The 27,141-nt window shown below is 26.8% G+C and overlaps 2 protein-coding genes across 4 annotated transcripts in view; both read left to right on the top strand.

Annotated features, from left to right (window-relative positions):
* The window catches only part of LOC135129686 (aminopeptidase A-like), a 56,071-nt gene extending 36,407 nt beyond the window's left edge, over positions 1-19,664 (top strand). For all 3 annotated transcript variants that reach the window (XM_064056931.1, XM_064056929.1, XM_064056928.1), the window contains 9 exons: positions 2,073-2,371; positions 2,423-2,505; positions 2,555-2,874; positions 2,925-3,007; positions 3,057-3,202; positions 18,996-19,125; positions 19,179-19,292; positions 19,340-19,448; positions 19,494-19,664. In XM_064056931.1, the coding sequence (XP_063913001.1) occupies positions 2,073-2,371; positions 2,423-2,505; positions 2,555-2,874; positions 2,925-3,007; positions 3,057-3,202; positions 18,996-19,125; positions 19,179-19,292; positions 19,340-19,448; positions 19,494-19,634 (1,425 nt within the window). In that variant the 3' untranslated portion in view covers positions 19,635-19,664. The remainder of the gene's footprint in view (positions 1-2,072; positions 2,372-2,422; positions 2,506-2,554; positions 2,875-2,924; positions 3,008-3,056; positions 3,203-18,995; positions 19,126-19,178; positions 19,293-19,339; positions 19,449-19,493) is intronic.
* A 243-nt stretch (positions 19,665-19,907) lies between these two features.
* LOC135129678 (uncharacterized) overlaps positions 19,908-27,141 on the top strand; it is a 71,808-nt gene continuing 64,574 nt past the window's right edge. The window contains exons 1-3 of the mRNA XM_064056915.1: positions 19,908-20,070; positions 20,416-20,471; positions 20,525-20,563. Coding sequence (XP_063912985.1) covers positions 20,530-20,563 — 34 coding nt within the window. The 5' untranslated portion in view covers positions 19,908-20,070; positions 20,416-20,471; positions 20,525-20,529. The remainder of the gene's footprint in view (positions 20,071-20,415; positions 20,472-20,524; positions 20,564-27,141) is intronic.

Genomic DNA, 27,141 nt, shown 5'->3' with positions numbered 1-27,141 from the left:
GAAAAATCTAAAATTAAAAAAACAAAAAATTGAAAAAACAAAAAATTATAAAATCGGAAATTTGAAGAAATGAATAATTACAGAATTGAAAAATTGGAAAATTAAGAACTGAAAACTAGAGAAATTTTAGATCGGAAAATTTAAAACCTTAAAATTGAATAATTCCAAAGTTGGAAAATCGAAAAATTGAAAAATCGAATAAATGAAAAATTTTAGAATCCAATATTTGAAAAATGGGAGAATCTAAAATCGTAAAATTGAAATATGTGTGTAGTGAAACATTTTGAAACTAGAAAAATTGCTAAATCAAAAATTGCAGAAATGAAAAACTGAAAAATCTAAAATTGAAAAGACGAAAAATTAAAAAATCTAAAAGTTGAGAAACCGAAAAATTAAAAAATTCAAAACTTGACAATTTTCAATTTTGGGAAAAAAAGTCATGAAATCAGAACAGTAAAAAACTGAAAAATGGAAAAAAATAAGAAAATAAAAACCGAAACGGAAAGCTGCATATCGAAACATTGAAGAAATGAAACTGAAAAATCGAAAAATTGAAATAAATGTAAAAACAATATTTTTCGATATTATTTTTACATATTTAAAATAAAAACTAGAAAAAAATGCAAATAAAAAATTGCAGAAATGAAAAATTGAAAAATCTAAAATTAAAAAAACGAAAAATTGAAAAAACAAAAAATTATAAAATCGGAAATTTGAAGAAATGAATAATTAAAGAATTAAAAAATTAGAAAATTAATAATTGAAAACTAGAGAAATTTTAGATCGAAAAATTTAAAACCTTAAAAATGAAAAATTCCAAAGTTGGAAAATCGAAAAATTGAAAAACCCAATAAATGAAAAAGTTTTAAAATCCAGTATTTGAAAAATGGAAAAATCTAAAATCGTAAAATTGAAATATGTGTGTAGTGAAACATTTTGAAAATTATTTTTTTTTACATATTCAAAATGAAAACTAGAAAAAATTGATAAATAAAAAATTGCAGAAATGAAAAACTAAAAAATCTAAAATTGAAAATACGAAAAATTAAAAAATCTAAAAGTTGAGAAACCGAAAAATTGAAAAATTCAAAACTTGAAAATTTTCACATTGAAAAAAAAATCATGAAATCAGAAGAGTGAAAAACCGAAAATGGAAAAAATGAAGAAAATAAAAACCGAAACGGAAAGCTGCAACTCGAAACATTGAAGAAATGAAACTGAAACATCGAAAAATAAAAAAAAAAATGTAAAAATCATATTTTTAAATATTATTTTTACATATTTAAATTAAAAACTAGAAAAAATTGCAAATCAAAAATTGCAGAAATGAAAAACTAAAGAATCTCAAATTGAAAAACGGAAAAATTAAAAAATCTAAAATTTGAGAAACCGAAAAAAAGAAAAATGATGAAGTCAGAACACTGAGAAACCGAATAATTGTAAAAATTAAGAAAATAAAAACAAATGAACAATTAAGGAATCCAAAAATTGGAAATTTAAAAATTGAAAAATTTAAACTATAAAACAAAAAAAGGAAATATTGAAAAATCGAATAATTGAAAAATGGGAAAATTCTAAAATCGTAAAATTGAAATATATATTGAAATATTTTGAAAAATATTATTTTTAGATATTTAAAATGAAAAATAGAAAAAAATTGTAGAAATGAAAAACTGAAAAAAATCTAAAATTTAAAAAAACGAAAAATTAAAAAATCTAAAAATTGGGAAACCCAAAAATTGAAAAATCTAAAAATTGAAAAATTTTACAATGAAAATTGAAAACTCGTGAAATTGCAAATCGAAATATTGCAAAATCTAAAAACTGAAACACCCCAAAGTTGGGAAATCGAAAAACTGGAAAATTTAAACTTGAAAACTCAACATATTGAAAAAATAAAGAAAATAAAAACCGAACCGAAAAGCTGCAAGAAATAAAAAATTGGAAAATTAAAATTTAAATCAAAAAATTTCAAAATCACAAAAGTTGGAAAATCGAAAAATTGAAAAAATTGAACACACAGGCGAAAGAAGTTCCGTTAAAATAACCTCCAACCAATTTTTCTTTGTTAGGGTGCCTCCGTCCTAAGAATGTTGGAATACGTGGTAACCCCCGAAAACTTCCAAAAAGGAGTCACCAACTACTTGAACAACCACCTCTACGGAAACGCAGAGACCCAGGATTTATGGAACGAAATCCAAAAAGTGGTCGGTGAAGGCCTCAACGTCACGCAATTCATGGACACCTTTACAGTACAAATGGGATACCCAATCCTCGAAACCAAAGTACAAGGAAATCAGTATACCTTTACGCAGAAACGCTTCCTGAAAGACTACGAAACCGCCGCTAGGCAAAAAAATTCGCCTTTAAAGTAAAAATAGTGAACCCATTTTTATTATTATTGTTATTATTATTATTTTAGTTACAAGTGGAGCATACCCGTGTCGTACGTCACGGATTTAGGGACTTCCCAAATCCACTGGTTCGACTACGGAGCAAACGAGCGTAAGTTGTGCCGTCCCACCCCTACCAATTTCGCAATATTTAATTTCAGTGGTTGTGGAAAAACCATCGGGTACTAAATGGATCAAATTCAACCCTAGTCAAGTTGGTTACTATAGAGTGAATTACGAAGAAAATGACTGGAACGTGCTGATCGAAAACATTAACGATCTGTCACTGGGGGATAAAACACACTTGTTGGAGGAGAGCTTCAGCATAGCAGAATCTGGGGATTTAAGTTACACGATCCCTCTAACTCTAACTAAATACTTAGTTAATGAAACGCACTATATTCCGTGGAGTGTGGCCTCGTCACGACTGCAAAGTATCTCAAACTACCTACAAACGTCTCAATTTGACTCCAATTTTAAGGTAAGTCGCACTAATAACACTATTGAGGTTCCTATTTTAAAAGATTGTAGTCGTACGTGATTGGTTTGTTGACGCCGGCGTATGACAAGTTGGGTTGGGATGATTCCAACGACAGCGAAGGACACTTGGAGAAGTAGTAAGAAACGACGTTGTTACAAAGTCATTTCGGCTTTTTTTTTTAGGTTAGCGAGAGTTGTCGTTTTAAATCTGGCATGCGCAATGGACTACGATGTGGCTCTGAATGAGTCAAAGACGCGGTTTGATGAGTGGATACTTGACCCGACTGTACCCATATCGCCTAACTTGAGGTCTATTATTTACAAATTCGGTAAATTCCACTGGCTGCGCCAATCACATTTTTTTTTTGTTTTTACTTCCCGAGCGTAAGCAAAGGAAGCATTGTAATCGAGTTTTCTCGATCTTTCATGCCCCTAGAAGACGAAGAAGTAGGTCTCCCATTTCCGTCTGTCTGTCCGTCTGTCTGCCGTCTCGGATTTTTATTAGACAGATAATCTCCGAAAGTACTGGACCAATTGTTGTGAAATTTTGTAGTTATATTAGGAATATCATGTAGATGGTAAAACGCTAACCAAAATTTATCTAATCATCCCCACCACTAATGTGATGACGTCACTTCAAAATTGTACATAGTAAATGGGTCTTAAATTGTATAAAATAATATAGTCCTAAGCATGTAGTTTACGACTCCGAATTGAGTTTTTACCCGAAACGACCAGATTTTTTGAAAAAAATCAAAATTATAAAACAACATTTTGCAATTTAATTTTGAATCTCCAAAACCGAATGTTTTGAAATGTTGCAGATGTTTTAAGGCTATAAAGAGCATCATAAATCTTTACTCAAAATATATTTGGTTATCCCCTCCAAAAACTTGATGTCGTCAGCTCGAAAGTTTGCCGAATAAATCCTATCTAGAATATACAAAATATAATTTGCATATACCGGGTGACTAAAAAAAAAATGAAATCTACTGCGAAAAAAACATAATAGACATGCAGTCGTCACGTTTCCGACAGCGAGGGAAGTACTGTCTAAACTCTTTAGACCAATTTTTCAGTTTTTCGACTGTTCGATTTAACGACTTCGATATTTCATTTTTTCTACATTTCGACTTGAATTTTCGGTTTTCTTATTTTTGAGTTTTCGTTTTTTCGAATATTTGATTCATCGAATTTTTATTTTTTGACTTCTTTTTCTCGATATTCAAATTTTCATTTTTTTTAATTTTTGCTCTTTCAATTTCTCAATTTTTCAATTATTCGACTTTCCGATGTTACTACTTTCGATATTTCGTTTTTTCTGTATTTAGATTCTTGAATTTTTCGATTTTTCTTAATATCGAATTTTGAATTTTTGATTTTTCGGTTTTTTGTTTTCCAGTTTGTGGATATTTCGAATTTCAGTTTTCGAAATTCAAATTTTCAATTTTTTAAATTTTTGATTTTTTAATTTCTCAATTTTTCAGTTTTTCGACTTTCGATTTCACGACTTCGACATTTAATTTTTTCTACATTTCGATTTTTGAATTTTCGGTTTTCTGATTTTTGAGTAGTCGTTTTTTCGAATATTTGATTCATCGAATTTTTGATTTTTTGACTTCTTTTTTACGATATTCAAATTTTCAATTCTTTTTACTTTTCGACTTTCAGTTTTTAGATTTTTCAAAATTTTTATTTTTCGATTTTTTGATTATTCGACTTTTTGATTTTTCGGTTTCTTGTTTTCCAGTTTTTGGATATTTCGAATTTCAGTTTTCGACAGTTTTTGATTTTGTAATTTTTCGATTTTCAGTTTTTCGACTGTTCGATTTTTACGACTTCGATATTTCATTTTTTCTGCATTTCGATTTTTGAATTTTCGGTTTTCTGATTTTTGAGTTTTCGTTTTTCCGAATATTTGATTCATCGAATTTTTAATTTTTTGACTTCTTTTCTTCGATATTCAAATTTTCAATTTTTTGACTTTTCGACTTTCATTTTTTCGATTTTTCAAATTCTGTTTTTCGATTTTTTGATTATTCGAGTTTTCGATTTTCGATATTCGAATTTTCAGTCTCTATACTTATTTTTTTCTAATTTTCGATTTTTCAGTTTTTGAATTCTTCAGTTTTTAGATTTTTAGTTTTTTTACTTTTTGATTTCCCGAATTTTCAACTCTATTCTAAGTTTTTCGATTTTCAATTTCTTTACTTTTTTTTTGATTTCTCGAGTTCTCGATTCTCGATTCGATCTTTCATTTTTCGATATTACGATTTTTCGAGTTTCGGCTTTTCGATTTTCGAATTTTAGATATTCATTTTGTGTATTTTTCGAAATTCTATTTTTAAATTTTTTACTTTTCGCTTTTTAATTCTCTCGATTTTTCAATTTTTCGACTTCCGGTTTTTATTTTTCAGTTTTCAATTTTTCGAATATTCGACTCATCGATTTTTCGATATTCGAATTTTCAATTGTTCCTTTTTTCGACTGTTCGGTTTAGACTTTCAATATTTCCTTTTTTTTCTATTTTTCGGTTCTTGACGTTTTCAATTTTTCGTAATTTCGAGTTTCGAATTTTTAATTTTTAGGTTTTTTCGATTTTCAAATTTTCAACTTTCCGTTTTTTTTAAATTTGAATTTGATTCATCGAATTTTCAATATTCGAGTTTTCAGTTTGTTTCTTTTACATTTCTCGATTTCTCAATTTTTATTTTCTTCGATTTTTCGAATTTTCCGTTGTTGATTTTATTAAGTTTAGACTTTTCAATTTTTTACTTTTCGAGATTTCGATATTATAGTTTTCAATTTTTTTGCTTTTTAATTTGCAATTTTTTTACTTGCCGATTTTTTATTTTTCGAATGTTTTGAAATCTTGCAAATGTTTTAAGGTTATAAAGAGCATAATAAATTTTTAGTCAAAATATATTTGGTTATTTTCTACAAAAAACTGATGACGTCAGCTCAAAAGTTTGCTGAATAAATCCTATCTAGAATATACAAAATATGATGAGTCTGTACTTGTAATTAATCATTCCGTTCGTATTTTTTGAATTTGCAAATACCGGGTGACTAAAGAAAAATGAAATCTACTGCGAAAAAAAAAAACATAATAGACATGCAGTCGTCACGTTTCCGACAGCGAGGAAAGTACTGTCTAAACTCTAGACCAATTTTTCAGTTTTTCGACTGTTCGATTTTACGACTTCGATATTATTTTTTTCTACATTTCGACTTTTGAATTTTCGGTTTTCTTATTTTTGAGTTTTCGTTTTTTCGAATATTTGATTCATCGAATTTTTGTTTTTTGACTTCTTTTTCTCGATATTCAAATTTTCATTTTTTTAATTTTTGCTCTTTCAGTTTCTCAATTTTTCAATTATTCGACTTTCCGATGTTACTACTTTCGATATTTCGTTTTTTCTGTATTTAGATTCGTTGATTTTTCGATTCTTCTTAATATCGAAATTCGAATTTTTGATTTTTCGGTTTTTTGTTTCCCGGTTTGTGGATATTTCGAATTTCAGTTTTCGAAATTCAAATTTTCAATTTTTTAAATTTTAGTTTTTATAATTTCTCGATCTTTCAGTTTTTCGACTTTCGATTTCACGACTTCGACATTTCATTTTTCTACATTTCGATTTTTGAATTTTCGGTTTTCTGATTTTTGAGTAGTCGTTTTTTCGAATATTTGTTTCATCGAATTTTTGATTTTTTGACTTCTTTATTACGATATTCAAATTTTCAATTCTTTTTACTTTTCGACTTTCAGTTTTTAGATGTTTCAAAATTTTTATTTTTCGATTTTTTGATTATTCGACTTTTTGATTTTTCGGTTTCTTGTTTTCCAGTTTTTGGATATTTCGAATTTCAGTTTTTGATTTTGTAATTTTTCGATTTTCAGTTTTTCGACTGTTCGATTTTACGACTTCGATATTTCATTTTTTCTACATTTCGATTTTCGAATTTTCAGTTTTCTGATTTTTGAGTTTTCGTTTTTCCCAATATTTGATTCATCGAATTTTTAATTTTTGACTTATTTTCTTTGATATTCAAATTTTCAATTTTTTGACTTTTCGACTTTCAGTTTTTCGATTTTTCAATTTTTTTTTTCGATTTTTTGATTATTCGAGTTTTCGATTTTCGATATTCGAATTTTCAGTCTCTATACTTATTTTTTTTCGAATTTTCGATTTTTCAGTTTTTGAATTCTTCAGTTTTTAGATTTTTAATTTTTCGATTTCCCGAATTTTCAACTCTATTCTAAGTTTTTCGATTTTCAATTTCTTTAGTTTTCGATTTTACGATATTACGATTTTCGAGTTTCGGCTTTTGGATTTTCGAATTTTCGATATTCATTTTGTCTATTTTTCGAAATTCTATTTTTAAATTTTTTACTTTTCGCTTTTTAATTCTCTCGATTTTTCAATTATTCGACTTCCGGTTTTTATTTTTCAGTTTTCAATTTTACGAATATTCGACTCATCGATTTTTCGATTTTCGAATTTTCAATTGTTCCTTTTTTCGACTGTTCGGTTTAGACTTTCAATAATTCCTTTTTTTCTATTTTTCGGTTCTTGAAGTTTTCGATTTTTCTTAATTTCAAGTTTCGAATTTTTAATTTTTCGGTTTTTTCGATTTTCAAATTTTCAACTTTCCGATTTTTGGATTTTCATTTTTTGAATATTTGGTTTATTGAATTTTCGATACTCGCATTTTCAGTTAGTTTCTTTTACATTTTTCGATTTCTCCATTTTTATATTCTTCGATTTTTCGAATTTCCAGTTCATTTTTTGAAGTTTAGACTTTTCAATTTTTTACTTTTCGAGATTTCGATATTATAGTTTTAATTTTTTTTTTGCTTTTTAATTTACAATTTTTTTTCGATTTTTCAATTTTTTTACTTTTCGATTTCTCGAATTTTAAACTATTCTCAGATTTTCGATTTTTCAATTTCTTTACTTTTCTATTTTTTGATTTCTCGAGTTTTCGATTTTCGAATTTTCGATGTTCGTTTTGTCTATTTTTCGAAATTCTATTAAAATGTTTACTTTTCGCTTTTTAAATCTCTCTTTTTTCCATTTTTCGACTTTTGATTTTTCGAATTTTTATTTTTCAGTTTTCAATTTCTCGAATATTTGACTCATCGATTTTTCGATATTCGAATTTTCAATTGTTCCCTTTTTCGACTGTTCGGTTTAGACTTTCAAAATTTCCTTTTTTTCTATTTTTCGATTCTTGACGTTTTCAATTTTTCGTAATTTCGAGTTTTATTTTCGATATTTCGTTTTTTCTGTATTTAGATTCTTGAATTTTTCGATTTTTCTTAATATCGAATTTCCAATTTTTGATTTTTCGGTTTTTTGTTTTCCGGTTTGTGGATATTTTTAATTTCAGTTTTCGAAATTCAAATTTTCAATTTTTTATATTTTTGATCTTTTAATTTCTCGATTTTTCAGTTTTTCGACTTTCGATTTCACGACTTCGACATTTCATTTTTTCTACATTTCGATTTTTGAATTTTCGGTTTTCTGATTTTTGAGTAGTCGTTTTTTCGAATATTTGATTCATCGAATTTTTGATTTTTTGACTTCTTTTTTACGATATTCAAATTTTCAATTCTTTTTACTTTTCGACTTTCAGTTTTTAGATTTTTCAAAATTTTTATTTTTCGATTTTTTGATTATTCGACTTTTTGATTTTTCGGTTTCTTGTTTTCCAGTTTTTGGATATTTCGAATTCCAGTTTTCGACAGTTTTTGATTTTGTAATTTTTCGATTTTCAGTTTTTCGACTGTTCGATTTTACGACTTCGATATTTCATTTTTTCTGCATTTCGATTTTTGAATTTTCGGTTTTCTGATTTTTGAGTTTTCGTTTTTCCGAATATTTGATTCATCGAATTTTTAATTTTTTGACTTCTTTTCATGGATATTCAAATTTTCAATTTTTTGACTTTTCGACTTTCAGTTTTTCGATTTTTCAATTTTTTTTTGGATTTTTTGATTATTCGAGTTTTCGATTTTCGATATTCGAATTTTAAGTTTCTATACTTAGTTTTTTCGAATTTTCGATTTTTCAATTTTTGAATTCTTCAGTTTTTAGATTTTTAGTTTTTTTACTTTTCGATTTCCCGAATTTTCAACTCTATTCTAAGTTTTTCGATTTTCAATTTCTTTACTTTTTTTTTGATTTCTCGAGTTCTCGATTCTCGATTCGATCTTTCATTTTTCGATATTACGATTTTTCGAGTTTCGGCTTTTCGATTTTCGAATTTTAGATATTCATTTTGTGTATTTTTCGAAATTCTATTTTTAAATTTTTTACTTTTCGCTTTTTAATTCTCTCGATTTTTCAATTTTTCGACTTCCGGTTTTTATTTTTCAGTTTTCAATTTTTCGAATATTCGACTCATCGATTTTTCGATATTCGAATTTTCAATTGTTCCTTTTTTCGACTGTTCGGTTTAGACTTTCAATATTTCCTTTTTTTCGATTTTTCGGTTCTTGAAGTTTTCGATTTTTCGTAATTTCGAGTTTCGAATTTTTAATTTTTCGGTTTTTTCGATTTTCAAATTTTCAACTTTCCGATTTTTGGATTTTCATTTTGTTGAATATTTGGTTTATTGAATTTTCGATATTCGAATTTTCAGTTGGTTTCTTTTACATTTTTCGATTTCTCCATTTTTATATTTTTCGATTTTTCGAATTTCCAGTTCATTTTTTGAAGTTTAGACTTTTCAATTTTTTACTTTTCGAGATTTCGGTATTATAGTTTTCATTTTTTTTGCTTTTTAATTTGCAATTTTTTTATTTGCCGATTTTTTATTTTTCGAATTTTTTCGATTTTTCAGTTTTTCAATTCTTCAGTTTTTCGATTTTTCAATTTCTTTGCTTTTCTATTTTTTGATTTCTCGAGTTCTCGATTATTCGATTTTTCATTTTTCGATTTTTCGATACTACGATTTTCCGAGTTTCGGCTTTTCGATTTTCGAATTTTCGATATTCGTTTTGTCTATTTTTCGAAATTCTATTAAAACGTTTTCTTTTCGCTTTTTAAATCTCTCTTTTTTTCAGTTTTTCGACTTTTGATTTTTCGAATTTTTATTTTTCAGTTTTCAATTTCTCGAAAATTTGACTCATCGATTTTTCGATATTCGAATTTTCAATTGTTCCCTTTTTCGACTGTTCGGTTTAGACTTTCAATATTTCCTTTTTTTCTATTTTTCGATTCTTGACGTTTTCAATTTTTTAATTTTTCGGTTTTTTCGATTTTCAAATTTTCAACTTTCCGTTTTTTTGAAATTTGAATTTGATTCATCGAATTTTCGATATTCGAGTTTTCAGTTTGTTTCTTTTACATTTTTCAATTTCTCAGTTTTTATATTCTTCGATTTTTCGAATTTTCCTTTGTTCATTTTATGAAGTTTAGACTTTTCAATTTTTTACTTTTCAAGATTTCGATATTATAGTTTTCAATTTTTTTGCTTTTAATTTGCAATTTTTTTACTTGCCGATTTTTTATTTTTCGAATGTTTTGAAATCTTGCAAATGTTTTAAGGTTATAAAGAGCATAATAAATTTTTAGTCAAAATATATTTGGTTATCTTCTACAAAAAACTGATGACGTCAGCTCAAAAGTTTGCCGAATAAATCCTATCTAGAATATACAACATATGATGAGTGTACTTGTAATTTATCATTCCATTCATATTTTTTGAATTTGCATATACCGGGTGACTCAAAAAAATAATGAAATCTACTGCGAAAAAAAACATAATAGACATGCAGTCGTCACGTTTCTGACAGCGAGGGAAGTACTGTCTAAACTCTTTAGACCAATTTTTCATTTTTTCTACATTCCGACTTTGAATTTTCGGTTTTCTTATTTTTGAGTTTTCGTTTTTTCGAATATTTGATTCATCGAATTTTTATTTTTTGACTTCTTTTTCTTGATATTCAAATTTTCATTTTTTTTAATTTTTGCTCTTTCAATTTCTCAATTTTTCAGTTATTCGACTTTCCGATGTTACTATTTTCGATATTTCGTTTTTTCTGTATTTAGATTCTTGAATTTTTCGATTTTTCTTAATATCGAATTTCCAATTTTTGATTTTTCGGTTTTTTGTTTTCCGGTTTGTGGATATTTTTAATTTCAGTTTTCGAAATTCAAATTTTCAATTTTTTATATTTTTGATCTTTTAATTTCTCGATTTTTCAGTTTTTCGACTTTCGATTTTACGACTTCGACATTTCATTTTTTCTACATTTCGATTTTTGAATTTTCGGTTTTCTGATTTTTGAGTAGTCGTTTTTTCGAATATTTGATTCATCGAATTTTTGATTTTTTGACTTCTTTTTTACGATATTCAAATTTTCAATTCTTTTTACTTTTCGACTTTCAGTTTTTAGATTTTTCAAAATTTTTATTTTTCGATTTTTTGATTATTCGACTTTTTGATTTTTCGGTTTGTTGTTTTCCAGTTTTTGGATATTTCGAATTTCAGTTTTCGACAGTTTTTGATTTTGTAATTTTTCGATTTTCAGTTTTTCGACTGTTCGATTTTGCGACTTCGATATTTCATTTTTTCTACATTTCGATTTTTGAATTTTCGGTTTTCTGATTTTTGAGTTTTCGTTTTTCCGATTATTTGAATCATCGAATTTTTAATTTTTTGACTTCTTTTCTTCGATATTCAAATTTTCAATTTTTTGACTTTTCGACTTTCAGTTTTTCGATTTTTCAAATTTTTTTTTCGATTTTTTGATTATTCGAGTTTTCGATTTTCGATATTCGAATTTTCAGTCTCTATACTTATTTTTTTTCGATTTTTCAGTTTTTGAATTCTTCAGTTTTTAGATTTTTAATTTTTTTACTTTTCGATTTCCCGAATTTTCAACTGTATTCGAAGTTTTTCGATTTTCAATTTCTTTACTTTTCGATTTTTTGATTTCTCGAGTTCTCGATTCTCGATTCGATCTTTCATTTTTCGATTTTTCGATTTTCCGAGTTTCGGCTTTTCGATTTTCGAATTTTCGATATTCATTTTGTCTATTATTCGAAATTCTATTTTTAAATTTTTTACTTTTCGCTTTTTAATTCTGTCGATTTTTCAGTTTTTCGACTTCCGGTTTTTATTTTTCAGTTTTCAATTTTTCGAATATTCGACTCATCGATTTTTCGATATTCGAATTTTCAATTGTTCCTTTTTTCGACTGTTCGGTTTAGACTTTCAATATTTCCTTTTTTTTCTATTTTTCGGTTCTTGAAGTTTTCGATTTTTCGTAATTTCGAGTTTCGAATTTTTAATTTTTCGGTTTTTTCGATTTTCAAATTTTCAACTTTCCGATTTTTGGATTTTCATTTTTTTGAATATTTGGTTTATTGAATTTTCGATACTCCAATTTTCAGTTAGTTTCTTTTACATTTTTCGATTTCTCCATTTTTATATTCTTCGATTTTTCGAATTTCCAGTTCATTTTTTGAAGTTTAAACTTTTCAATTTTTTACTTGCCGATTTTTTATTTTTCGATTTTTCAATTTTTTTTACTTTTTGATTTCTCGAATTTTCAACTATTCTCAGATTTTCGATTTTTCAATTTCTTTACTTTTCCATTTTTTGATTTCTCGAGTTCTCGATTATTCGATTTTCGAATTTTCGATATTCGTTCTGTGTATTTTTCAAAATTCCATTAAAATGTTTACTTTTCGCTTTTTAAATCTCTCTATTTTTCAGTTTTTCGACTGTTGATTTTTCGAATTTTCTTTTTTTCAATTTTCGATTTTTCGAATATTTGATTTATCGAATTTTCAATCTTTTTAAGTTTTGCTCTTTTAATTTCTCGATTTTTCAATTTTTCGACTTTCCGATTTTTCGAATTTTTATTTTTCAGTTTTCAATTTCTCGAATATTTGACTCATCGATTTTTCGATATTCGAATTTTCAGTTTTTCGACTGTTCGGTTTAGACTTTCAATATTTCCTTTTTTTTCTATTTTTCGATTCTTGACGTTTTCAATTTTTCGTAATTTCGAGTTTCGAATTTTTCATTTTTCGGCTTTTTCGATTTTCAAATTTTCAACTTTCCGTTTTTTTGAAATTTGAATTTAATTCATCGAATTTTCGATATTCGAGTTTTCAGTTTGTTTCTTTTACATTTTTCGATTTCTCAATTTTTATATTCCTCGATTATTCGAATTTTCCGTTGTTCATTTTATGAAGTTTAGACTTTTCAATTTTTTACTTTTCAAGATTTCGATATTATAGTTTTCAATTTTTTTGCTTTTTAATTTGCAATTTTTTTACTTGCCGATTTTTTATTTTTCGAATGTTTTGAAATCTTGCAAATGTTTTAAGGTTATAAAGAGCATAATAAATTTTTAGTCAAAATATATTTGGTTATCTTCTACAAAAAACTGATGACGTCAGCTCAAAGTTTGCCGAATAAATCCTATCTAGAATATACAAAATATGATGAGTCTGTACTTGTAATTTATGTTTCCGTTTATATTTTTTGAATTTGCATATACCGGGTGACTCAAAAAAAATAATGAAATCTACTGCGAAAAAAAAACATAATAGACATGCAGTCGTCACGTTTCCGACAGCGAGGGAAGTACTGTCTAAACTCTTTAGACCAATTTTTCATTTTTTCTACATTCCGACTTTTGAATTTTCGGTTTTCTTATTTTTGAGTTTTCGTTTTTTCGAATATTTGATTCATCGAATTTTTATTTTTTGACTTCTTTTTCTTGATATTCAAATTTTCATTTTTTTTAATTTTTGCTCTTTCAATTTCTAAATTTTTCAGTTATTCGACTTTCCGATGTTACTATTTTCGATATTTCGTTTTTTCTGTATTTAGATTCTTGAATTTTTCGATTTTTCTTAATATCGAATTTCCAATTTTTGATTTTTCGGTTTTTTGTTTTCCGGTTTGTGGATATTTTTAATTTCAGTTTTCGAAATTCAAATTTTCAATTTTTTATATTTTTGATCTTTTAATTTCTCGATTTTTCAGTTTTTCGACTTTCGATTTTACGACTTCGACATTTCATTTTTTCTACATTTCGATTTTTGAATTTGCGGTTTTCTGATTTTTGAGTAGTCGTTTTTTCGAATATTTGATTCATCGAATTTTTGATTTTTTGACTTCTTTTTTACGATATTCAAATTTTCAATTCTTTTTACTTTTCGACTTTCAGTTTTTAGATTTTTCAAAATTTTTATTTTTCGATTTTTTGATTATTCGACTTTCTGATTTTTCGGTTTGTTGTTTTCCAGTTTTTGGATATTTCGAATTTCAGTTTTCGACAGTTTTTGATTTTGTAATTTTTCGATTTTCAGTTTTTCGACTGTTTGATTTTACGACAATTTTTTTAATTTTTGCTTTCATTTTCTCAATTTTTCAATTACTCGACTTTCCGATGTTACTACTTTCGATATTTCGTTTTTTCTGTATTTAGATTCTTGGATTTTTCGATTTTTCTTAATATCGAATTTCGAATTTTTGATTTTTCGGTTTTTTTTTTCCGGTTTGTGGATATTTCGAATTTCAGTTTTCGAAATTCAAATTTTCAATTTTTTAAATTTTTGATTTTTTAATTTCTCGATTTTTCAGTTTTTCGACTTTTGATTTCACGACTTCGACATTTCATTTTTTCTACATTTCGATTTTTGAATTTTCGGTTTTCTGATTTTTGAGTAGTCGTTTTTTCGAATATTTGATTCATCGAATTTTTGGTTTTTTGACTTCTTTTTTACGATATTCAAATTTTCAATTCTTTTTACTTTTCGACTTTCAGTTTTTAGATTTTTCAAAATTTTTATTTTTCGATTTTTTGATTATTCGACTTTTTGATTTTTCGGTTTCTTGTTTTCCAGTTTTTGGATATTTCGAATTTCAGTTTTCGACAGTTTTTGATTTTATTTTTCGATTTTCAGTTTTTCGACTGTTCGATTTTACGACTTCGATATTTAATTTTTTCTACATTTCGATTTTTGAATTTTCGGTTTTCAAATTTTAAATTTTTTTGACTTTTCGACTTTCAGTTTTTCGATTTTTCAAATTTTTTTCTCGATTTTTTGATTATTCGAGTTTTCGATTTTCGATATTCGAATTTTCAGTCTCTATACTTATTTTTTTTCGAATTTTCGATTTTTCAGTTTTTGAATTCATCAGTTTTTAGATTTTTAATTTTTTTACTTTTCGATTTCCCGAATTTTCAACTCTATTCGAAGTTTTTCGATTTTCAATTTCTTTACTTTTCGATTTTTTGATTTCTCGATTCTCGATTCGATCTTTCATTTTTCGATTTTTCGATATTACGATTTTCCGAGTTTCGGCTTTTCGATTTTCGAATTTTCGATATTGATTTTGTCTATTTTTCGAAATTCTATTTTTAAATTTTTTACTTTTCGCTTTTTAATTCTCTCGATTTTTCAATTTTTCGACTTTCGATTTCACGACTTCGACATTTCATTTTTCTACATTTCGATTTTTGAATTTTCGGTTTTCTGATTTTTGAGTAGTCGTTTTTTCGAATATTTGATTAATCGAATTTTTGATTTTTTGACTTCTTTTTTACGATATTCAAATTTTCAATTCTTTTTACTTTTCGACTTTCAGTTTTTAGATTTTTCAAAATTTTTATTTTTCGATTTTTTGATTATTCGACTTTTTGATTTTTCGGTTTGTTGTTTTCCAGTTTTTGGATATTTCGAATTTCAGTTTTCGACAGTTTTTGATTTTGTAATTTTTCGATTTTCAGTTTTTCGACTGTTCGATTTTACGACTTCGATATTTCATTTTTTCTACATTTCGATTTTTGAATTTTCGGTTTTCTGATTTTTGCGTTTTCGTTTTTCCAAATATTTGACTCATGGAATTTTTAATTTTTTGACTTCTTTTCTTCGATATTCAAATTTTCAATTTTTTGACTTTTCGACTTTGTTTTTCGATTTTTCAAATTTTTTTTTTCGATTTTTTGATTATTCGAGTTTTCGATTTTCGATATTCGAATTTTCAGTCTCTATACTTATTTTTTTTCGAATTTTCGATTTTTCAGTTTTTGAATTCTTCAGTTTTTAGATTTTTAATTTTTTTACTTTTCGATTTCTCGAATTTTCAACTCTATTCTAAGTTTTTCGATTTTCAATTTCTTTACTTTTCGATTTTTTGATTTCTCGAGTTCTCGATTCTCTATTCGATCTTTCATTTTTCGATTTTTCGATATTACGATTTTCCGAGTTTCGGCTTTTCTATTTTCGAATTTTCGATATTCATTTTGTCTATTTTTCAAAATTCTATTTTTAAATTTTTTACTTTTCGCTTTTTAATTCTCTCGATTTTTCAATTTTTCGACTTCCGGTTTTTATTTTTCAGTTTCAATTTTTCGAATATTCGACTCATCGATTTTTCGATATTCGAATTTTCAATTGTTCCTTTTTTCGACTGTTCGGTTTAGACTTTCAATATTTCCTTTTTTTTCTATTTTTCGGTTCTTGAAGTTTTCGATTTTTCGTAATTTCAGTTTCGAATTTTTAATTTTTCGGTTTTTTCGATTTTCAAATTTTCAACTTTCCGATTTTTGGATATTCATTTTTTTGAATATTTGGTTTATTGAATTTTCGATATTCGAATTTTCAGTTAGTTTCTTTTACATTTTTCGATTTCTCCATTTTTATATTTTTCGATTTTTCGAATTTCCAGTTCATTTTTTGAAGTTTAGACTTTTCAATTTTTTACTTTTCGAGATTTCGGTATTATAATTTTTGATTTTTTTTGGTTTTTAATTTGCAATTTTTTTACTTGCCGATTTTTTATTTTTCGATTTTTCAATTTTTTTTACTTTTTGATTTCTCGAATTTTCAACTATTCTCAGATTTTCGATTTTTCAATTTCTTTACTTTTCCATTTTTTGATTTCTCGAGTTCTCGATTATTCGATTTTCGAATTTTCGATATTCGTTTTGTCTATTTTTCGAAATTCTATTAAAATGTTTACTTTTCGCTTTTTAAATCTCTTTTTTTCAGTTTTTCGACTTTTGATTTTTCGAATTTTCTTTTTTTCAATTTTCGATTTTTCGAATATTTGATTTATCGAATTTTCAATCTTTTTAAGTTTTGCTCTTTTAATTTCTCAATTTTTCAATTTTTCGACTTTCCGATTTTTCGAATTTTTATTTTTCAGTTTTCAATTTCTCGAATATTTGACTCGTCGATTTTTCGATATTCGAATTTTCAATTGTTCCCTTTTTCGACTGTTCGTTTTAAACTTTCAATATTTCCTTTTTTTCTATTTTTCGATTCTTGACGTTTTCAATTTTTCGTAATTTCGAGTTTCGAATTTTTAATTTTTCGGTTTTTCGATTTTCAAATTTTCAACGTTTTTTTTTGAAATTTGAATTTGATTCATCGAATTTTCGATATTCGAGGTTTCAGTTTGTTTCTTTTACATTTTTCGATTTCTCAATTTTTATATTCTTCGATTTTTCGAATTTTCCGTTGTTCATTTTATGAAGTTTAGACTTTTCAAGATTTCGATATTATAGTTTTCAATTTTTTTGCTTTTTAATTTGCAATTTTTTTACTTGCCGATTTTAGATTTTTCGAATGTTTTGAAATCTTGCAAATGTTTTAATGTTATAAAGAGCATAATAAATTTTTAGTCAAAATATATTTGGTTATCTTCTATTCATCGAATTTTTATTTTTTGACTTCTTTTTCACGCTATTCAAATTTTTAATTTTTGCTCTTTTAATTTCTCAATTTTTCAATTATTCGACTTTCCGATGTTACTACTTTCGATATTTCTTTTTTTCTGTATTTAGATTCTTGGATTTTTCGATTTTTCTTAATATCGAATTTCGAATTTTTCATTTTTCGGTTTTTTGTTTTCCGGTTTGTGGATATTTCGAATTTCAGTTTTCTAAATTCAAATTTTCGATTTTTTAAATTTTTGATTTTTTAATTTCTCGATTTTTCAGTTTTTCGACTTTCGATTTCACGACTTCGACATTTCATTTTTCTACATTTCGATTTTTGATTTTCGGTTTTCTGATTTTTGAGTTTTCGTTTTTCCGAATATTTGATTCATCGAATTTTTAATTTTTTGACTTCTTTTCTTCAATATTCAAATTTTCAATTTTTTGACTTTTCGACTTTCAGTTTTTCGATTTTTCAGTTTTTTTTTTCGATTTTTTGATTATTCGAGTTTTCGATTTTCGATATTCGAATTTTCAGTCTCAATACTTATTTTTTTTCGAATTTTCGATTTTTCAGTTTTTGAATTCTTCAGTTTTTAGATTTTTAATTTTTCGATTTCCCGAATTTTCAACTCTATTCTAAGTTTTTCGATTTTCAATTTCTTTACTTTTCGATTTTACGATATTACGATTTTCCGAGTTTCGGCTTTTCGATTTTCGAATTTTCGATATTCATATTGTCAATTTTTCGAAATTCTATTTTTAAATTTTGTACTTTTCGCTTTTTAATTCTCTCGATTTTTCAATTTTTCGACTTCCGGTTTTTATTTTTCAGTTTTCAATTTTTCGAATATTCGACTCATCGATTTTTCGATATTCGAATTTTCAATTGTTCCTTTTTTCGACTGTTCGGTTTAGACTGTCAATATTTCCTTTTTTTTTTCTATTTTTCGGTTCTTGAAGTTTTCGATTTTTCGTAATTTCGAGTTTCGAATTTTTAATTTTTCGGTTTTTTCGATTTTCAAATTTTCAACTTTCCGATTTTTGGATTTTCATTTTTTTGAATATTTGGTTTATTGAATTTTCGAAAAGCCGAAACTCGGAAAATCGTAATATCGTAAAATCGAAAAGTAAAGAAATTGATAATCGAAAAACTTAGAATAGAGTTGAAAATTCGGGAAATCGAAAAGTAAAAAAATTAAAAATCTAAAAACTGAAGAATTCAAAAACTGAAAAATCGAAAATTCGAAAAAAAAATAAGTAGACTCAAAATTCGAATATCGAAAATCGAAAACTCGAATAATCAAAAAATCGAAAAAAAAAATTGAAAAATCGAAAAACTGAAAGTCGAAAAGTCAAAAAATTGAAAATTTGAATATCGAAGAAAAGAAGTAAAAAAATTCAATTTTTTTTTTACGTAGGAATGGTGACTGCCGACGAGGTTACGTGGAACAAAGTTTTTGACTTATTTGCCAAAGAAAGCGATGCCAATGAGAAGCTAAAGTTGATGAACGGGCTTGCGAACGTGCGGAACCCATCATTGTTGACAAAGTGAGTCGCATTTATTGTATATACTCAACTATATTGTTTTTTTTTTTTTTTAGATTAATAGAGTTAGCCAAAAATGAGACCGTAGTGAGAGGTCAAGACTACTTCACCCTGTTGCAGTACATAGCGGCGAACCCTATCGGGACCCCTATAGTCTGGGATTACGTTCGGTAAGCACAATCCTCCGTCAAACATATCTACATTTAAAAAATTGTAGAGAAAACTGGAAGTACCTGGTGGACCGCTTCACCCTGAACGACCGATATTTAGGCCGCCTCATACCCAGTATAACCAGCAGATTTGCCATCACCACTAAAATTGAAGAGGTACGACTTGAAAATTCGAAACTAGTGATTAAGGATGTTTTTCAGATGCAACACTTCTTCGCTAAAAACCCGGATGCAGGGGCAGGAGCGGCCGCTCGAGTGCAGGCACTTGAAACTGTTACCAACAACGTGAAATGGTTGAGCAAATATCAATCGGTCGTCGAACAATGGATAACGAGTTCCTAATACACTACCTCAATAAAAAATTGCTCAAAACTGAAAGTGTCTCATTTACCCCTATATCGTTTGCAATCACTGCTATAAAACCCAAACACACTAAGACTCAAACCGGACCCTTGTTAATTAAATCAATCAAATAAACAAAAACACCTCCAATTTGACAAGTATGACGCTACTTCGCGCCACCGCCACCAACAGCGTTTACAAAATCAATAAAGTCGAGCTTCGCATGGCAAACAAGTTGTCCAAGAGGTGGCGTCGTGGTCACCCAATTCCTCGAGTAAGAGTGAAAAATCTCGAAATACAACCCCACCCGCTCAATCGTGGCCCTTTTAGTGAAAAATTTTCGGACTTGTGACATTTCTCCAATGTAAAGTAAACTGTGTCCAGTGCGGGAAAGGTATACAAAGTGTTTGTGTCACAAGGAACTCAAATCTGCATGGTTAGTTATTAATATTGATTACATTAAAAACAAAACCGCGTAACCCTTTTAAATTTTGATGGAAAGTCAATGCTATCGGGCTGGATCAAGACCCGGATTCTAAGAATGCGTGATTATTGTTGACTTTTGAGTTGGGTGAAGGTTCAGTGTGGTAATTTTTTTAGGGACCTGTTGTTATATTGATTTCTTCACACTACCCTCTTTAATCATTTTAGAGGTAAAGATTTATTGGGGGAGGGTCGAGGTCCTAAATCCTTACAAACAAACAAACAATTACTATTAATAAATAATAATAATGATGATGATGATGATAATGAACGTGGTGGTATTATTTTTTTGTTGCAGATGTTCTGTTAAACACCATGATGTTGGCCCATCTGGATTGTGGTTAGGATAAAAAGGTGATTATTTTGAGTGTTTAAAATAAAAACCCACTAATCCGCTTTTATTGCAGACGAAATGACCGACAACTGTAGAGGAACTTTAGTAATAGGTAAGTGCCAAATTTCGTGTCTGTTTGTTGGTAGTAGTTTTACGTTTTGTGTGTTTTCCCCGGTAAAATATTATTTGAGCGTAATTCGAGACGAACGCATCTAAAATTGTAGTTAATCTAAAAATACGGTTGAACATCATGAAGCTGTTGCAACTGGAACCCGGAGAAGATTTTTCCTGAGGTTTATGAGATCTCTATTTATAAATATTTTTTAATTTTGTGTTGTGGGAGATCTAATCGGTCTGTAATGTTGTTTTGAAAGAGGGAAATAAGTTGTGTGATTATTGAATCGATGTGGTGCTTAAGAACAAAGTGCCGCGGTCTTCTTAGAAATGATAAGTAACGTGTTAGCTAGAACGCTGGTTGCCAGCTGGTTGTGTATTGTGGTATTTTATCTTAATAAAAATCACGTAAATAATTACAGTCGAAAGAAATATTAGTTGAGAATTCGTATTCTATTTTAATTCTGTTTTGGGATGACACACAAAGCTGTCTAACGGTTCATATTTTGTTTTATTTGGGTGCGTCATAAACACTGGTCGCATGTTTCGGACGAAATTTATTTTTGGCATGATCGTAAAGTACGAAAAAATTGGTCTCCTGCTCAATTTTGGCGGATTTTTCTTAAGTTTTACAGAATTACATATTCCTGCATGTGTGATTTATGAATCCGTGTTGAGTTTTTACCCTGGACGTCCTGATTTTTGGGAAAAAATCAAAATTGTGTAACATTTTACAATTTATCTTTGAAGTAGAAAAACCTGCTCGAATATTTGATTAATCCAATCTTCGATTTTTGATTTGTTCATTTCATGTTCAATTATCTATTTGTTTTAAGGTTTTTCATGTTTGTTTCATGAAATTTCAATTTTTCGGTTTTTCGAATTTTAGATATTTCAAATTTTCAATTTTCGAATGAATTTTCGATTTTTTTTTACTTTTCAATTTCTCCATTTTTCAATTTTTCCACACCGATTAATCCATTTTCGATTTTTGGAATTTCCGATTTGCCGAGTTTTGTTCCTTCGATTTCCCAAATTTGAATTTTCATTTTTTTACTTTTCGTTTTCTGAATTTCTGAATTTTTCAAATTTTCGACTTCTTTTCGATTGTTAGTTTTTTCAATTTTTTGATTTTTCGAAAATTTATTTCATCAATTTTCCAATTTTTCGATATTTTAACTTTTCAAATTTTAGATCACGCTATTTTCGATTTCTCGAAGTTTTGTTTTTACGACTTTGGATTTGTTCATTTTTCAAAATTCGAATTTTCAATTTTTTTACTTTTTTCTTGTTCTCGATTTTTCCACTCCGATTTTCCGAATTTTCGAATTTCTATATTTCGTTTTTTCTGTATTTCTATTCTCGGATTTTTTTATTTCTCTTAATCGATCTTTGAATTTTCTGTTTTTGATTTGTTCGATTTTCCAAGTTCGAATTTTCAGTTTTTTTACTTTTCACTTTTTCAATTTTTCCACACCGATTTTTTCAATTTTCGATTTTTGGAATATTTGATTAATCGATTTTCGATTTTTGAATTCTCGATTTGTGCATTTTCCCAAATTTGAAATACATGTTTTACTTCTCGGTTTCTGAATTTCTGAATTTTTTAAATTTTCGACTTCGCTTTTTCGAATCTTGGTTTTTTCAATTTTTGGATTTTTCGAAAATTAATTCATCAATTTTCCAATTTTTCGATATTTTGACTTTTCAAATTTTAGATCACGCTATTTTCGATTTCTCGAAGTTTTGTTTTTACGACTTTGGATTTGTTCATTTTTCAAATTTCGAATTTTCAATTTTTTTACTTTTTTCTTGTTCTCGATTTTTCCACTCCGATTTTCCGAATTTTCGAATTTTCAAATGTGTGTTTAATTCATTCAATTTTCGATTTTTGATTTTTCCATATTTCGAGTTTTCAATTTTTTTATTTTCCTCTTTTTCAGATTCTCGATTTTTCAGTTTTTCAACATACATTAAATTTTCGATTTTTCCACTTCGGATTTTTCGGTTTTTGAATCGTCGATATTTCAAATTTTCAATTTTCAAATGAATTTTCGATTTTTTGACTTTTGATTTTCCGATATTTCGAATTTTGGTTTTGTTCGTTTTTCGAAATTCCAATTTTTCGAAATTTCGATTTTTCGATTATTTGGTTCATTCAATTTTCGATTTTCGATATTTCGAATTTTCTATTTTCGAAATTTCAGATTTTCGATTTTTCTACATTTCGAATTTTCGGTTTTTCGATATTCGAATTTTGTTTTCTCAATTTCCAGTTCTTGATTTTTCAATCTAACCATTTTTCGACTTTTGGATTTTTAGATTTTTCAACTTTCTATATTTCGTTTTTTCTGTATTTCTATTGTCGGATTTTTTTATTTCTCTTAATCGATTTTTGAATTTTCTGTTTATGATTTGTTCGTTTTTACAAATTAGAATTTTCAATTTTTTTACTTTGCACTTTTTCAATTTTTCACACCGATTTTTCGAATTTTCGTTTTTTTCAATTATCGATTTTTCAAATATTTGATTAGTTGATTTTCGATTTTTGGAATTTCCGATTTTCGTTCCTTCGATTTTTGAATTTTAGATTTGTTCATTTTTCCATGTTTGAATTTTAATTTTTTTACTTTTCGCTTTCTGAATTTCTGAATTTTTCAAATTTTCGACTTCGCTTTTTCGAATCTTGGTTTTTTCAATTTTTGGATTTTTCGAAAATTTATTTCATCAATTTTCCAATTTTTCTATATTTTAACTTTTCAAACATTAGATCACGCTATTTTCGATTTCTCAAGGTTTTGTTTTTACGACTTTGGATTTGTTCATTTTTCAAAATTCGAATTTTCAATTTTTTTACATTTTTCTTGTTCTCGATTTTTCCACTCCGATTTTCCGAATTTTCGAATTTCTATATTTCGTTTTTTCTGTATTTCTATTCTCGGATTTTTTTATTTCTCTTAATCGATCTTTGAATTTTCTGTTTTTGATTTGTTCGATTTTCCAAGTTCGAATTTTCAGTTTTTTTACTTTTCACTTTTTCAATTTTTCCACACCGATTTTTTCAATTTTCGATTTTTGGAATATTTGATTAATCGATTTTCGATTTTTGGAATATTTGATTAATCGATTTTCGATTTTTGGAATCTCCGATTTGCCGAGTTTTGTTCCTTCGATTTTTGAATTCTCGATTTGTTCATTTTCCCAAATTTGAAATATATGTTTTACTTTTCGCTTTCTGAATTTCTGAATTTTTCAAATTTTCGACTTTGCTTTTTCGAATCTTGGTTTTTTCAATTTTTGGGTTTTTCGAAAATTTATTTCATCAATTTTCCAATTTTTCGATATTTTGACTTTTCAAATTTTAGATCACGCTATTTTCGATTTCTCGAAGTTTTGTTTTTACAACTTTGGATTTGTTCATTTTTCAAAATTCTAATTTTCAATTTTTTTACTTTTTTCTTGTTCTCGATTTTTCCACTCCGATTTTCCGAATTTTCGAATTTTCAAATGTGTGTTTAATTCATTCAATTTTCGATTTTTGATTTTTCCATATTTCGAGTTTTCAATTTTTTTATTTTCCTCTTTTTCAGATTCTCGATTTTTCAGTTTTTCAACATACATTAAATTTTCGGATTTTTCGGTTTTTCGAATCTTCGATATTTCAAATTTTCAATTTTCGAATGAATTTTCGATTTCTTGACTTTTGATTTTCCGACATTTCAAATTTTCGTTTTGTTCGTTTTTAGAAATTCCAATTTTTCGAAATTTCGATTTTTCGATTATTTGATTCATTCAATTTTCTATTTTCGACATTTCAGATTTTCGATTTTTCTACTTTTCGAATTTTCGGTTTTTCGATATTCGAATTTTGTTTTCTCAATTTCCATTTCTTGATTTTTTAATTTCTCCATTTTTCAATTTTTCCACACCGATTAATCCATTTTCGAATTTTGGAATTTCCGATTTGCCGAGTTTTGTTCCTTCGATTTCCCAAATTTGAATTTTCATTTTTTTACTTTTCGCTTTCTGAATTTCTGAACTTTTCAAATTTTCGACTTCTTTTCGATTCTTAGTTTTTTCAATTTTTGGATTTTTCGAAAATTTATTTCATCAATTTTCCAATTTTTCGATATTTTGACTTTTCAAATTTTAGATCATGCTATTTTCGATTTCTCGAAGTTTTGTTTTTACGACTTTGGATTTGTTCATTTTTCAAAATTCGAATTTTCAATTTTTTTACTTTTTTCTTGTTCTCGATTTTTCCACTCCGATTTTCCGAATTTTCGAATTTTCAAATGTGTATTTAATTCATTCAATTTTCGATTTTTGATTTTTTTTATTTCGAGTTTTCAATTTTTTTGTTTTCCTCTTTTTCAGATTCTCGATTTTTCAGTTTTTCAACATACATTAAATTTTCGATTTTTCCACTTCGCATTTTTCGGTTTTTCGAATCTTCGATATTTCAAATTTTCAATTTTCGAATGAATTTTTGATTTTTTGACTTTCGATTTACCGATATTTCAAATTTTCGTTTTGTTCGTTTTTCGAAATTCCAATTTTTCGAAATTTCGATTTTTCGATTATTTGATTCATTAAATTTTCTATTTTCGATATTTCGAACTTTCTATTTTCGACATTTCAGATTTTCGATTTTTCTACTTTTCGAATTTTCGGTTTTTCGATATTCGAATTTTGTTTTCTCAATTTCCGTTTCTTGATTTTTCAATTTCCCCATTTTTCGACTTTTGGATTTTTCGATTTTTCAGCTTTCTATATTTCGTTTTTTCTGTATTTTTATTTATTCTCGGATTTTTTTATTTCTCTTACTCAATTTTTGCATTTTCTGTTTTTGATTTGTTCGTTTTTCCAAATTTGAATTTTCAGTTTTTTTACTTTTCACTTTTTCAATTTTTCACACCGATTTTCCAATTTTCATTTTTTTCATTTTTCCAACTTCTGATTTACTGTTTCGGTTTTTCGATTTACGAATTTTCAATTTTCGATTTGTTCATTTTTCAAAATTCGAATTTCCAGTTGTTTTACTTTTTTCTTGTTCTCGATTTTTCCACTCCGATTTTCCGAATTTTCGTTATTTTAATCTTCGATTTTTCGAATGTGTATTTAATTCGTGTAATTTTCGAATTTTGACTTTCGATTCTTCCACATTTCGAATTTTTTATTTTCGATTTGTTCATTTTTCGAAATCAAATTTTCAATTTTTTTATTTTCCTCTTTTTCAGATTCTCGATTTTTCAGTTTTTCAACATAGGTACATTAAATTTTGGATTTTTCCACTTTGGATTTTTCGATATTTCCAAATTTCGGATCGTCGATGTTCCATTTTTCGAATTCTGGGATTTTCGATATACGAATTGTCTGTTTTCAATCTTTCGTTTGTTGTGTATTTCGATTGTTGGATGGTTCGATTTTTCTTAATCTCGATTTTCGAATTTTCGAAATTCGGATTTTCCAATTTGTCGACACCGATTTTTTGAATTTTTCTTATTTCAATTTTTTGGATTTTTAAAATATGTATTTGATTAATCGATTTTCGATTTTTGGAATTTTCGACTTGTCGGGCCTTCAATTTTCGGATTTTTTTCATTTTCGATTTGTTTATTTTTTAAAATTCGAGTCTTGAATTTTTTTCTTTCCACTTTCTCAATTTCTGAATTTTTTAATTTTTCGACTCCGTTTTTTCGAATATCGGTTTTTCAATTTTCGATTTTTCTAAAATTTGTTTCATGGAGTTTCCAATTTTTCGATATTTTGAATTTTCGATATTTCAAATTTCCGATTTTTCCGAGTTTCGGCTTTTCGATATTCGTTTTGTCTATTTTTCGAAATTCTATTTTTAAATTTTTTATTTTTCGCTTTTTAATTCCCTCGATATTTCAATTTTTCGACTACCGGTTTTTGGAATTTTCTTTTTATCAATTTTCGATTTTTCGAATATTTGTTTCATCGAATTTTCAATTTTTCCAATTTCGAGGGGTTCATTTATCGAATATGAATTTTCAGTTTTTTTAATTTTTGCTCTTTCAATTTCTCGATTTTTCAATTATTCGACTTTCCCATGTTACTACTTTCGATATTTCGTTTTTTCGAAATTTAACGTTTCAATTTTTTAAATTTTTGAATTTTTAATTTCTCGATTTTTCGACATTTTGCTACATTTCGATTTTTGAATTTTCGGTTTTCTTATTTTTGAGTTTTCGTTTTTTCGAATATTTGATTCAAATTCGAATTTTCCGTTTATTTCCTTTTCGATTTCTCAATTTTTCAATTTTTGAATTCTTCGATTTTTTAAATTTTCGATTATTCAAAATTTCAATTTTTAATTTTTTGAATTTTCGATTTATCAAGTTTTTTAATTTAGAACCCTTGACTTCCATTTTTCCATTTTCCGACTTTTTGATTTTTCGACTTTTGATATTTCGTATTTTCTACATTCCATTTCTTGGATTTTTCGATTTTTCTTAATCTTGATTTTCGAATTTTTGATTTGTCGGCTTTTCGATTTTCAGATTTTCGAATTTTTTTACTTTTCGCTTTTTCAGTTTATCGATTTTTCAA

This window comes from Zophobas morio, unplaced genomic scaffold (assembly GCF_036711695.1).
Source record: "Zophobas morio isolate AGI-343-1 ecotype UQ-CSIRO unplaced genomic scaffold, CSIRO_AGI_Zmor_V1 ptg000016l, whole genome shotgun sequence".
Taxonomy (NCBI): Eukaryota; Metazoa; Arthropoda; class Insecta; order Coleoptera; family Tenebrionidae; genus Zophobas; species Zophobas morio.
Note: the sequence above shows the minus strand (reverse complement) of the source record. Positions and strands in the feature narration are given on the sequence as shown.